The sequence below is a fragment of the Lissotriton helveticus genome, chromosome 1_1 (assembly GCF_964261635.1).
Source record: "Lissotriton helveticus chromosome 1_1, aLisHel1.1, whole genome shotgun sequence".
In the NCBI taxonomy this organism is placed as follows: domain Eukaryota; kingdom Metazoa; phylum Chordata; class Amphibia; order Caudata; family Salamandridae; genus Lissotriton; species Lissotriton helveticus.
The window spans coordinates 1652975571-1652988466 of record NC_136057.1 but is presented as its reverse complement, the minus strand read 5'-3'; the positions used below and the strand labels follow the sequence as shown (position 1 = coordinate 1652988466).

Genomic DNA, 12896 nt, shown 5'->3' with positions numbered 1-12896 from the left:
AGGAACCAGGGGGAGGAGTGGTGAGCACACTTTAAAGTGTGAATAACTGTTTGGCCGGCCTTTTTGAGCCGGTCAAACAGTCATGCCCACTTTGCATGTTCTACACCGGCTGTAATGCACAGCTTGGGTAGTGAATATGCGCAGGCTCCCACTCCGAGCACCGAACAACGGCGCTCAGACCAACCACAACGCTGCTGTAAGGCAACGTTGTGAATGGCTAGGCAAGTTGGGACGCCTGTGTGCTTCCTGGTTCCTGCTGTCTAGTAGCTGAAGCGGACCAAGAGTCATACAGGTAAGTTTTTTTTTTTTCCCCCTCTCCCGCCACCCTCATTGAGTAGCGGCCGCCACTAGGTAGAATAATGTGTAGTTTCTGCCAATTCATTGCCCTTTGTTCGCATCACCCAAATCACCCCGCTGTAGAACTCTGTACCCACTTTCTGCAACTGTTACTCGTTTCCCTGCATTGCAAGACTGCTGCTGACCTTTCTGCAGCATACTCTGTACCACTCGTTTCTGCCCTCCCCAGTGTTTCTCTTCTACTTTGCACACATTTACTCATGTCAGTGCTTTGATATGGCAGTTCTCTTTGAATGATTTTCCATCCAGGTATTTGATTTTGACGGTGCGACTTTTTGAGGCGTGTTTTTTTCCCTTGCCCTTCACTTTTTGTGCCATTTTGCATACTGTACTATGCTTATTTACGTTTATTTTGTACCGCAGCTTTTTTTCAGCATTTGTACTGTCAACTAGAAAATCCCTTTATCATGCGCACCTAAAGTAAGGCCTGTGAAAGTGGAGTGTTTTGCCTGTTTTCAGTGAATGTTTTCATTGATACAAAACTAATAATTTAACAGTTCCAAAAAGGAATTGAAGTACATTAAACTGAAAGTGTATAGATGGAGAAAAGGCAACGGTTGAACTCCGAAGAGTTAAGTTAGACCACAAAAATGGGACTCTGGTGTACTGGTGAAACTAAAGGACGTATTGAAAAGGCTTTCCAACCTGTACAGTTGGTGTTTGATAAAATGAGAAGCAGAGTTTCTTTTAGTTATGCTCTGCATTGATAAATGGTTTGATGTATTACTGATTAACATTTCTCTGTGTTCCATTGACCATTTCTGTGTGTGGCTAGGGTCAAAGGATCTGTGGGAATCCTTGAAATCCACAGTATAAGTTTCAATTAGTTGTTTTACATCCATAGAATCTGCCATAACTGAAAACCTAGATCATGTGAACACTGGGAATGATGCTGTAATGATTGTTTTTTTTCTGTTTTGGATGAAATCATGCTAGCTGTAAGTTGTGGTTAGTTGGTGACGCAGCCGCGTCTTTTGAAGTTTTGTATTCATAGTGCAGCTGAACAGTTGAACACTTTATTTTTTGTTCCAGCGATGTCCTCGCATTGCCAATCTTCAAGCAGGAGGAGTCCAGTTTGCCTTCGGACACGGAGAATAAGATCCTTCCTTTTCAGTATGTACTGTGTGCTGCCACGTCTCCTGCTGTCAAACTTCATGACGAGACATTAACATATCTAAATCAAGGTAAACTACATTGCCTTTAATTATTGCAAATTACTTGCCACACTGATTCTCAGTCTCCCACCGAGGCCCCACCTTAACAAACAAAAAAAAATGAACCTAGGTTTTGCATGTATTTGTATGTCACACACTGCGTTTGAATAATGATATTGTAAACCTCCATCTCATATTTAATTTCATTTAGGGGCTGGTCTTTGAAAATATCCCTGAAATGCTGTTCTTCAATAGTAGTTGAATAGTTTGTTTAATGTTTTCAGTTGTTGCTGCAAAGTTCTCCCCTTTCCACTTGATACAAGTTCCTCTTTAATGTAGTATTCTGCATGGAACTCTATTTCTTAGAATGTTTCCTGTTGTTTTTTCTGTGCCTACTTAATAAGAATTTTCTCCCAAACACCCAAAGCAGCAAACAAATGTTTATAGAAATAGAGTAGGCATGTAGTGTAATATAAGAATACTTTACAAAACATGAGCCCAAAACAGACCATATAGACTAGGAATGGCCAGGAAGGCCACTGAGAGATGTGGTGCAGAAGGACAAAATGGACAGATAATTGGAGAATTTGAATTGATTACGTTGTCAAATCCTTCTGGGGAGCATACATGTTGATGCATTCTTAAAGCCTCCTTGAGAAGGAAACCGATATAACATGGTGGCGAACAACATAAAATCTTAGTGTAATATGGTGATCACGTTTCACTGTTTTAGTGCAATCTTTTGTCGAGCTAATTTACCCGTGCATGAATATTGGACAAGATCTGTGTGTTCACAGATCCGAATCTGCATATATCCACTTTGTGCCAAGAGCGAAGAAGCTGTTGTGTAATCCATATAACCCAGGATTGCTTGCCTGACCCTCCGAAAATTCTCTTTTCATTGTGTAGGGCAGAGGACATCACTGTAAAGTTAGTTAGACATTTAGAATTTAGCATTTTCCAGCCATTTGCATATCTTCCCTAATACTCTAATATGACATCTCCTCCTGTAACTTCAGCCATTTTTATGTTGCATATTTGTGAATGAACAAAAAACCACTGGGTCTGGGCTCCCACCGGCATTGCTTGCCACAAGCGTATAATGAACAAACACAGTGCAAATGCCGCAAAATTCAAAACTGCAAACTTATTTGTATAAACATACGACTTAAACAATATGTTTATTGAATAAATCAAAGCTGATTTTTTTATAAATTTTTCAATTTTTCACTTCTATTTTGATAGTGACTTACACAAATTTGGTACGAATATTAAAAAATCTGGAGTGCACAAAAAACGTTATTTACAGTGATTATAAACTCGTTATATATCAGTCAATCCTCATTCATACCTCACTCATCCCGCAACAAAACAACAATTAACAATGAAAACATAAATGATTCAATAAATGCTGTAAACATGAACAGCAAAGAAAGCCAATGTTGATTTCACAGTAAATTTGATGTAAATTAATGTTTCTGTGTCAATTGTAAATAAACCAATTTAGGCTATTGAAAGGTCTACGCGTTTCGAACTAACATAACTGTGTAGTTCTCATCAGGACCGATCTTGCACTTGGCTACAAGAAGCTGGGAAGTTCAGTAAAAGATTGATTTCAAGCTGTGGCAAGGCGTTTGAATTCAGCCCGTCCCGCCTGTCTCTGCTGGCAAGTCGGGCGCCTGCGTTTTTAAAAGACGGATTGCCGATGTCAATAGATGTGCTCTGTCGGCGTTTAGTGCGCAGTGTACTTGTGAAAGGGAACGTTCTCCTGTTGCCGATCAGTACGTCAGGAGATTGTCATGCGAGCCCATCTTGCTCCAAAGCCGTCCAAACGCTGTATCATGTTTATACAAATAAGTTTGCATATTTGTGAATGGCATGTTTTCCTTGCTGCTCCTTAGTCTAGAGTATGTGATCATAACCAAGAACCTAAATAAAAATATGCAGTACATGAGGTTACTGCTGATTGTTGTGTACATTTACATTTATGCTCTGGTATTTGTCACGTTGTCTTGTATTCTTGGTGATATTTATCCTCCTCTTTGGTGGGATCTGATAAATGTATAACTCTGAAAGGATTCTGCAGATCAGTTGCTGCTATGGTGTTCATGATCAGGTCAATAAAGTATGCAGGGGAAATAAAGTATTTATTTTTTTATTTTTTTAATTACATTTTATATTTGCATGTTGACAGACATTTTCAAGACATACCGCATTGCGATCATTCTGTTACATTGCATTGGATTCATGGTCATTACTGCATTTTTACATCAGGTTAAACAAGTCTTACTCTGTATTGGTTACATGTTCTACTTTTGTGCACATACTGTTTGTTACTGCAAGTTTCAAAACTTTGGAGGCGGATTGGAACGGGGACAAAATAATACTTAACCCCTTCCGCGCTCATGACGAGCTCAGCTCGTCATGAGTTACGACGCTCGTACGCTCATGACGAGCTGAGCTCATCATGTAACGCGGCTTTTGAAAAAACGCAGCGCGCAGCGGGAAAACCGCTAGCGCGCATGCGATTAATAGGTGTGAAACTTGGGACCGGCTCTTGTGTGTTCCAGACTCTACCTCTACATTATTTATTGGGTATAATCTCAAATAAATGATGAAGAGATTCTTGGGAAATGGGTGACTTTTCCCCACAAATGGTGATCATTATGTATTAATTTATTGAATTATTGGTCCCAAAAAATAGTAATTGACATTCCAACTTCGTTAACTGGAATTAGAGTGGGGCTTCTGACAGTTGCGATTTGTGACTATAAATATAACATTTTGCTAGGTATTATTGAATCTCGCAGGGGACTTTGCGGTTGGTTAATCTATCCTGGGGATCAGATGTGTTTGTTCTGTCAGGTAAATTACTAAAGTCCCTGGCATAGGACTGGGCCATACAAAGCTAATTGAAGGAGTGAATGGAAGTGTTCACATCAATTTGGGTCCTACTTGTTGTTTTGTGGTCTGGCTGCTAATGTTTGAAGCTGAGCACAATAGAAAATCTTAGGTGCTCAGTTCATAGGACAAAGAAACTGTATTTCATCAGTAGCTGTAACGCTTCTTTCTAGGCCTGATGGGAAGATACAGTCACACCGCTGCCCCTGGAAAGTGCCTAGTCTCTCTTGGAAATGATTTGCACTCTTTGTTCACATGTTTCTTGCAGAGTTTTTGTTTGTTTCCAGTTTTATCAGGGAGAGTGCGGCAACTCCACACATTTCTGCTGCAATTCCTTGAGAGAAGTGGTGTTTGTATTGATTGTAAGTGGCTATAACCAAGCAGACTACCATGTTGTGTTGAAGCTATGCTGGGCTATCTGTGGTTTGGCAGACTTTTCTGATCCCTCTTTTTGAGCTCAGTATTTTGTTTGCACCCATCGTCTTGTCAGTAGCGTGGCTCTGTTTATCTGTTAGGGTTTGCTAGTTACCAAAGGGCTGCATTCCGGATTGAAATTGTGGGTTAGTTTATGAATAGCGCATTGTTAACCGAAAAGCCACAAAAAAGATAACACTATTAGTGTTTGGTATCTTTTTTTTTTTTGTATTCTTTTCCTTAATTTGATTTGTTATTTGTATGATGTGTTCTACCCTTTTACTTTGTTCATGCCGTTCTTGGGCAAGAAAAATGCCACCATCCCCATCTCTTTTACAGCACTATAGAGCTGTTTCTTTTGTGGGTTTTGTTGAGCAGGTTAGAAATTGCTGGATAAAAAATGGTGGGTTATTAAATGTACGAAATGCCACCTTTGGTGACCTTGCTGTGGCGGATGAGCATTGCTATTGGCTAGTGAGGACTGATGTCACTAATTGAATTAAGTAAATTTCCGAATTGAATATTTCTCACAGAAGTTAAATGCAAATATAATGCTATTTATTTTTGCAATTGTGACATCTTTATATGAAAAGCTTTACACACTTTTATTTCATAGCACTCTATTTCTCTACATGGCTTTCTTAAACTGCTCTTTTATTTTAAAAAGTAAGCACAAAATCTAGTCATTGTGTCCAAATTTAGGCCTTTGCTCTCACGTGTGTAATTCAGAACAGAGAGGTTTGCACCCAGCATGTGAAGTACCAAAGCTGCTCTCCATAAATTCTATGTCCGGATCGGAGGCGAGGATTATGCTTTCCTTATTCGCTTTAATATTTAAAACCAAGAAACACATCCATTAAAACATCAAAAAATGACTTTTCCCATGAACACAATGGAAACAACAATGTTAATTGGTCCTTCCAGAGTTTATGCAACCAGGCACCCATAAAGTCTTCTGTTGCTGTTCCATCCCCTTCTTTCTTCGCTGCTCAGCAGCCAGTTAAGAGGTGTTTTTTGTGTCTCCTGAATTCACTGTGGTGGTGTGGGTTAATGTTAGCCTGCTCCGCTTGTTATTATTGTTCTGCGGTGCTCTGATCGTAGTTATTGCCGAAAATAGTGGTTGTGAGTTTTCTTGTGCCGCAGCAGTGTTTAGTTTTCTCTTTCAGATTCCCTATACGCTCGCAGGGATCATAAGTGCTCCTTACGCTGTCACGCAGGGGGAATTGATTTGGGGCCCCCTTTGTTAAGGCATTGGGTACATTTGTGGAACATTTACGGTGCTTGACAAGGTGCAATCCAATGTCAAGAGTATTTACCCCTCATGTTTTGTCTGGGGCCGGCCGAGGCAAGGGCTGCTCGGTCAGCTGCTTCTATCCTCCCCCGAAAGGGAAGGCTCCGGGTGTGACCAATATCAAACAAACCCAGTCTTTACCACTTCTACCCTACCAGAGGACAGCGCTTTCGTGGCCGGGGATAATTCAAGGGAGCAAATGGCAATGCCGCAAAGCTAAGTGCTTATCCATCCACTCTTATAAAGATAGCGGGGCGTTTGGCTCAGTTCCTCCCAGCATGGGTGGCCATTACTTCGGACGCTTGGGTCTTGCAAACAGTGCAGGGGTTCCATATCGAGTTTTGTGGTTCCCCTCATCAAGTCTCCTGCCCTCCCCCAATTTGTTTCTCCTCCCGCAACGCAGCACTCCTAAACAATGAGATTCAGGCCCTCCTTCACACAGGGGCCATCTGCCATTCAGAAACTCATCCCAACGTTTTCCTCCGCAACCTCTTCCTCAGCAACCTCTTTCTGGTCGACAAATCTAACTGGGGTCGCAGACCGGTGATCAGCCTCCAAGATTTCAACGAGTGGCTGGTATACCGCTACTTCAAAATGGAGGGCATTCGCCTCCTCTGAGACGTCTTGATCCTGGCTGATTGGCTGGTATGCCTAGATCTGAAAGATGCGTACCTAACAGTTCCAGTGTTCCCAAACTTTCGAGTTCATGAGACTTCCCTTTAGCCTGTCGTCAGCACCATGGTGCTTTACGAAGGTCCTCGAGCCCACATTAGAGTTCCTAAGGGCACAGGGAATCCGGCACTTTGTCTACCTGGATGACATTCTCCTGTTGGCCCAGTGCCCCACAAAACTTCCTCCAGGCGGCGATTAATCTCTTGCAGGACTTGGGTTTCCTAATCAACATCACAGAAGGCGACCTTCCTAGGCTTCGTCATCGACTCCACTTTGGCGTCTTTGAGCCTTCCCTCTTGGAAAATGGCAAAAATCCAGCACCAGCTCCACCAAAAGCTGGCCAAGTCTCGCACATCCATCAGGCAGCTCGCTTGTTTGGTGGGTCTCCTTTGTTCGTCGATCCAGGCGATCTTTCCAGGACCCCTGCATTATCGGAATGTGCAGTGTCTCTAGGCACACCACCTAAAGAAGGGCCTTACGTATGCGCAACCTGTTACACTGTCGGGCAAAGCCAGAGAGAAAATAGAATGGCGGGTCATGCACATGGGAGCGTGGAATGGGAGAGCAATCTTGAGTTCGGCTGCCAATTTGGTCATCGAGTCAGACAGCAGGTTAGGCCGAAGAGCAAGTTATAGAGAGTTCTCCACAGCCAGCAGTTGGTCACCACATAAACCGAATTTACAAATAAATTGTTTAGAGCTCCTGGCAGGGATAGTCGCTGTTCAGTGTTGGACCAAGGACATGGTCCAGTCGTTGGTCCTCCTAAAAATGGACAATGTGTCAGCGATGTTCTATATCAATCACTTGGGGGGCACCAGATCTTGCACATTCGCAGAGATGGCAAAGGAATTCTGGAATTTCCGTCTAGAGAATCGGGTCTCCGTCACAGCGGAATACTTGCCAGACTGGGCAAACCAGGTAGAGGACTCACATTCTCTGCCCCTCAAGGATTCCAGCATATGAAACTGGATCCTCAGGTCTTTCACAGATTAGCTAACAAAGTGGGATCATTTTCGATTGATCTATTCGCATCCCGCCTCGATCATCAGTTGCCACCGTTGTTCAAGTGAAGATCGGATCCCCAGGTGGTGACTGATGCTTTCCTCCAGGATTGGGGCCTGGAGAAGGGCTATGCTTTTCCTCCCTTTTCGATGATCACTCGGGCTTCAGCTCAGGTCCACAGGTCTCAAGTGTGGTTTCCAGTTCTTCTGGATCTTTTCTTGGATTCTCCAATCCTTCTCCCCCAATTTCCTCACATTCTGATGAGCCCGGATCTCAAACCACATCGGTTGGAGGAGGAGGGCTCTCTATCACTGATGACTTGGTGGATTACAGGCAATGCTGTATGTTCCCGGCCTTTCGTGTCATGCTGAGTTTCTCCTCTCCAAAGCCTGGTCTGACGGTACTACCAAATGTTACCATTTATCCTGGTCTAAGTGGGTACGCTGGTGTGTGCGACGGGGAGTGGATCCTTGAGCGCTGATGTAGTGCAGATACTGAATTTCCTGCCAAGCCTCGCATAGGAGGGTCTGGTGTATTGGGCAATTAATACCTTTCGCTTGGCAGTTTCAGCACGACATGCCCTTGTATACGGGGCTCCGGTGGGTGAGCACCCCTTTATAAACTGGCTGCTTTGGGGGATTCGGCTCTCTCTCCCTTCAGAGCCGTGTTACACAACCCTTTAGGACGTGAATATTGTGCGCCATTGTTTTTTTGTCATGGCAACGGAGTCTGTTTTTATCTTTGAAACCGATATCATCAAAGTTGGCCATGTTGCTTTGCTTGTCAATCTTGTAGAAGAGTGTCAGATGTTCGAGCTTTGGACCCAACGAGCCGTGTGTTTTCCCCCAACTGGGTGTTTTTTTGCAGTCAGTAGGCGTACTAAGTCTAATACTCTAACAATTTCCTATACAGCTTTTGCAGAGTCTCCCAAGCTCCATGTGTGTTGCAATGTCTAAAGACTTATGAGTAAATGACTGACGAGATGCGATCACCCAGGGGAGAGGCCACTCCTCATTGCTCTGAGAATGCCCTATAAGGCGGTGTATTCCTCAACCATAGCCCGGTGGGTCCGTTGGGTGATGCAAGAAGCTGGAATAGATACCAAGAAGTTTGGGGAACTTCTGACTAGGGGAGCAATGGCTTCAAAACCTTTTCGTTTAGGTGCACTTCTTGAGGACTTCATGCGTGCTGCCGACTGGTCTTCAGACTCTTCCTTCAAGAGATTCTGTTTCAAGCCGGTGGTGGATTTCATCCAATTTGAACTAGCAGAATTGTCGCCTCCGCTCCTGACACAGAATGAACATTTACCTAGCAGAAGTAAAGGTAAGTTTCAATTCTATTAAGGACACGGAGGCGAGGATTATCCCACCCGGCGCTCGACACAATGCAACCCTCCCCATTCTGGAGTGAGTAATTTGGTTTTGCATTGTAGTTATTGAATTGGTGCTTTGTACCTGAAAGGTTCAGAAAGGCCATTGTAATGTTGGTTTTACTTTTATAGAGATGTTTACTGTATGCAGTGAAATTCATTACAGTGATTATTCTCGATTTCAAAGGTGGTGAAGTGGTCACTGATAATGTATGTCTTTGCAGGGAATGATGGCTCGAAACAAGGTGCGTGAGATGAATGGATTGCGAGATTCGCACAAAGAAAGAGGGGAAAAGAACAGCAACAGAGGACTAGATCGGTGCCTGGTTGCAGAAACTGTGAAAGGACTTATGAACTTTGTTGTTTCCCTGATGTTCACGGGAAAAGTAGTTTTTTTGATGTTTTATTGGCTGCTGTTTCTTGGTTTTAAATATTAAAGCGACGAAGGAAAGCATAATGCTCACCTCAGTATCCTTAATAGAATTGAAACTGAACTTTACTTCAGTTAAGCAGTGATTTGTAACTGATTGTTCTGCAACCCACCGGGACACCGGACTCCTGATTTTCTTTATTTTGAAGTTATTGATATAAATGTGTACTTTTTTTTTTTGGTCTGCAATTAGCCAATAGTTTTTGATTTTTCTAAAAGTATATATGTAATACAAGTGTGAGCAGATTCAGCCAGCCCTCCTCATCCATTTGGTCTGTTATTGAGGCCTTGACATTTTTCTTCCAACCGCTATAGAATACAGCATGGGGCAGCCCACTTCAGACATATTTTTTTTTGGAGATTTTTATTGCGCAACAATTACCCTGAGGTGTCTCGGCGGATATAGGCTGACAAACTTAATTGCAAGTGATGGCATTCTTCCCTTTCACAATGAGCACATCCACACACATGAGTACTAGGAACTGCTTCAAAAATGTTTTTTTTGTTTTGCAGACCAAAGAAGGTTTTTCCATTTATCCACTGCAATTTTTTTATTTTTTTTAAATGTAATATTAACGAGGACCTGGTCGATTCCCCAACAGTCACTTTTGTACAAACCGTGACAAAACAAAGCAAGGACTAAAAAAAACAAAAGGCTGCCAGCTAACACAAGGATTATTGGCTTTGCCAGTGCTTGTTCTTATGCCCTCACAGCATCTGTTCAGTCCTATAAATTAATCTGCATTGTGGCAAAACGCCACTTGTTAATGATGACTGTCTTGTATGAATTATCAATATAACGTGCTTCCATTTGATATGCATTCCACAGGGCAATCCTATGAAATCCGGATGCTAGACAATAGGAAAATAGGCGAACTGCCCGAAATAACTGGAAAATTGGTCAAGGTAGGATACAAAATCTATTGATTAAAATATATTCTGTTATTTAATTGAAATTTGAAAAGGGAGAAAATAAAATAATTTATATACAAGTGCAAGCTCCAGCCCTGCAATTCTGAAACTGCATAAGCCTCCACCAGAGTTCTATGCTAGAGTCAGTTGTGTGTCCTTGGACGTTCTTTCCCTGCTAGCGGATGGGAACTGGTCCAAAAGATTTTGGCATCCATTTTCTTGTTATCTGTCGTGAATTGATTGGGATTGCTTGTGCCTTCACATTCCCCAGCCCCAAACACAATATTTAGGAGTGGGTCTGTACAGTGTTCCTTTGTTTAAAACCAGCAGGTTAAGGTCATAAGCATGCTTTCCAGAGATGTGTAGTAAAATTGTGCCTTGCTTCTTTGCCTAGCAAATGTATTCATTGGGCTGAAGGCCAAGCTTTAGTGCGCTCATAATTCTGCAAAGCCTAGTCTAAGAACTCCTGGCTTGACTTTAAACAAGATAGATGGCTGCTCTATGTTCTTGGTTGCATGGAGGTGTTTATTTTATTTTATTCAGAGTTTTATATAGCGCGAACAAGATCCTTACAGATATCAGAGCGCTTCACAATGAAAGGGGTAGGGGCAGTAGGAATGAACAGAGGTAATGGGAGCAATGTAGTAGTCACTAACATGAAAGGATAATAATAACATACATAAAACATATCAAAATACAGTCAGGTAAACAAGTAATATAAGACGTCACAAGTCATTGATCCCACTACTGAGGTGTTCAGGTACACTTTGGGTGTGTGGAAGGCTTATAACAGTGTTTTAGTATAGAGAGAGCACTGAGTGGGGGCACCGGGAGGGTGAATCAGTGACCCAACGTGTATCATATATTGGTTGGTAGTAAGAAAGTAGCGTAGTAGTGTCTCCCTCAAGTAGAGGTATAGTGCCAAAGGACAAGGTGACCATTGACACAAAGCAATGCAGAGTCTCTGATCCAACACCTATAACGTTCAGGAGATCTTGGCCAGAAGGATGGTTTTCACCTCTTTCTTGAAGAGTGCAGTGGAGGAGATACGCCTGGTTTCAGGAGGGAGCGCATTCCAGATCCTGGGTGCCATTCCTGAGAAGGAGCGCTTGTAAGTTTTCTCTTTCCGGAATCTACGGGGTTTCAGGAGTAGATTTTTTGAGCTTCTATTGGATCTCGAACCTCCTGATATAGACAGCTTTTGAGCGAGGTAGTTGGGTGCATTGTGGTGCACTGCCGCGTGTGTCATAACTGCAATTTTTAGTTGTATTCTGGCTTCAAAAGGCAGCCATTTTAGGGACTTTAAGTCTGGGGAAATATGCAAATGTTTTCTTGAGCCAGTAATGAGTCTTGCGGCAGCGTTCAGGGAGGCTCTTAAGGGTGCTGTTGTGGATAGCGGGAGTCCGCTGAGGGCCACAATTCCGTAGTCTATTCGAGGGATGACTAACGCTTGTACAGCAGTTTTCAGCAGGGAGGAAGGGTTTAATTTTCCTCAGTGTGTTGATTTGGAAATTAGCTGATTTTGTGGCTTTGCTGACGTGCTGCTGCATGTTGAGCTTGGCATCCAGTGTGATGCCAAGGGATTTCGCTGAGTCCACGATGGTGGGTTGGACATTGAGTGCTGTTAGGTTGTTGAGCCATGTTTGGGTGGTTGAAATTTTCGCCGGGGGTGAGATGAGAAGGAACTCAGTTTTCAGAGCATTTAGTTTGAGGTGATTATCTGCCAGCCAAGATTGAGTGTTAATAAGCGTGGAATTCAGAAGTTTGATATCTTCCGGGGATTGAAGCTTTAGGTACAGTTGAGTGTCGTCGGCGTACATATGAAATTGGACATTAGAAGCTTGGAGCAAGGTGGCGAGCGGTTCCATGACTAGGTTGAACAATGTGGGGGAGAGGGAGGATCCTTGTGGAACACCTAGATCTGCAGGCACAGGTGAAGATAGCACATTGTCGATCTTGAACTTCTGAGACCGGTTGTGAAGGAAGGACGAAAACCATTTGAGAACCGTTCCCGATAGTCCCATTCTAGTGCTTAGCAGCTCCAGCAAGTTCTCATGTTTGACCGTGTCAAATGCTGACGAGAGGTCAAGAAGGATGAGGAGGCAGGACTCATTGCGATCAAGAATTTGGAGGGCGTCATCAATTATGTGTGTCATAGCTGTTTCAGTGCTATGTTTCGCTCGGAAGCCTGATTGATGAGAGTTGAGGAGGTCAAATTGGTCAATGTGTCTTGTTAGTTGGAGTTGGACACATTTCTCCAGCAGTTTGGCCAGGGTGGGGATATTGGTGATGGGCCGGTAATTGTTTAGGTCAGACGTATCAGCTGTAGGTTTCTTGAGTATAGGCGTGACTTGCCCCACCTTGAGGGAGTCTGGAATGAGGCCTTGTTGCAGG

The 12896-nt window shown here is 43.0% G+C and overlaps 1 protein-coding gene across 2 annotated transcripts in view; it reads left to right on the top strand.

Annotated features, from left to right (window-relative positions):
* The window catches only part of TFCP2 (transcription factor CP2), a 356031-nt gene that overhangs the window by 54342 nt on the left and 288793 nt on the right, over positions 1–12896 (top strand). Inside the window, exons 2-3 of one of the 2 annotated variants that reach the window (XM_078688852.1) lie at positions 1390–1541; positions 10420–10496. In XM_078688852.1, coding sequence (XP_078544978.1) covers positions 1390–1541; positions 10420–10496 — 229 coding nt within the window. The remainder of the gene's footprint in view (positions 1–1389; positions 1542–10419; positions 10497–12896) is intronic. The other variant, XM_078688853.1, reaches the window with a different exon arrangement.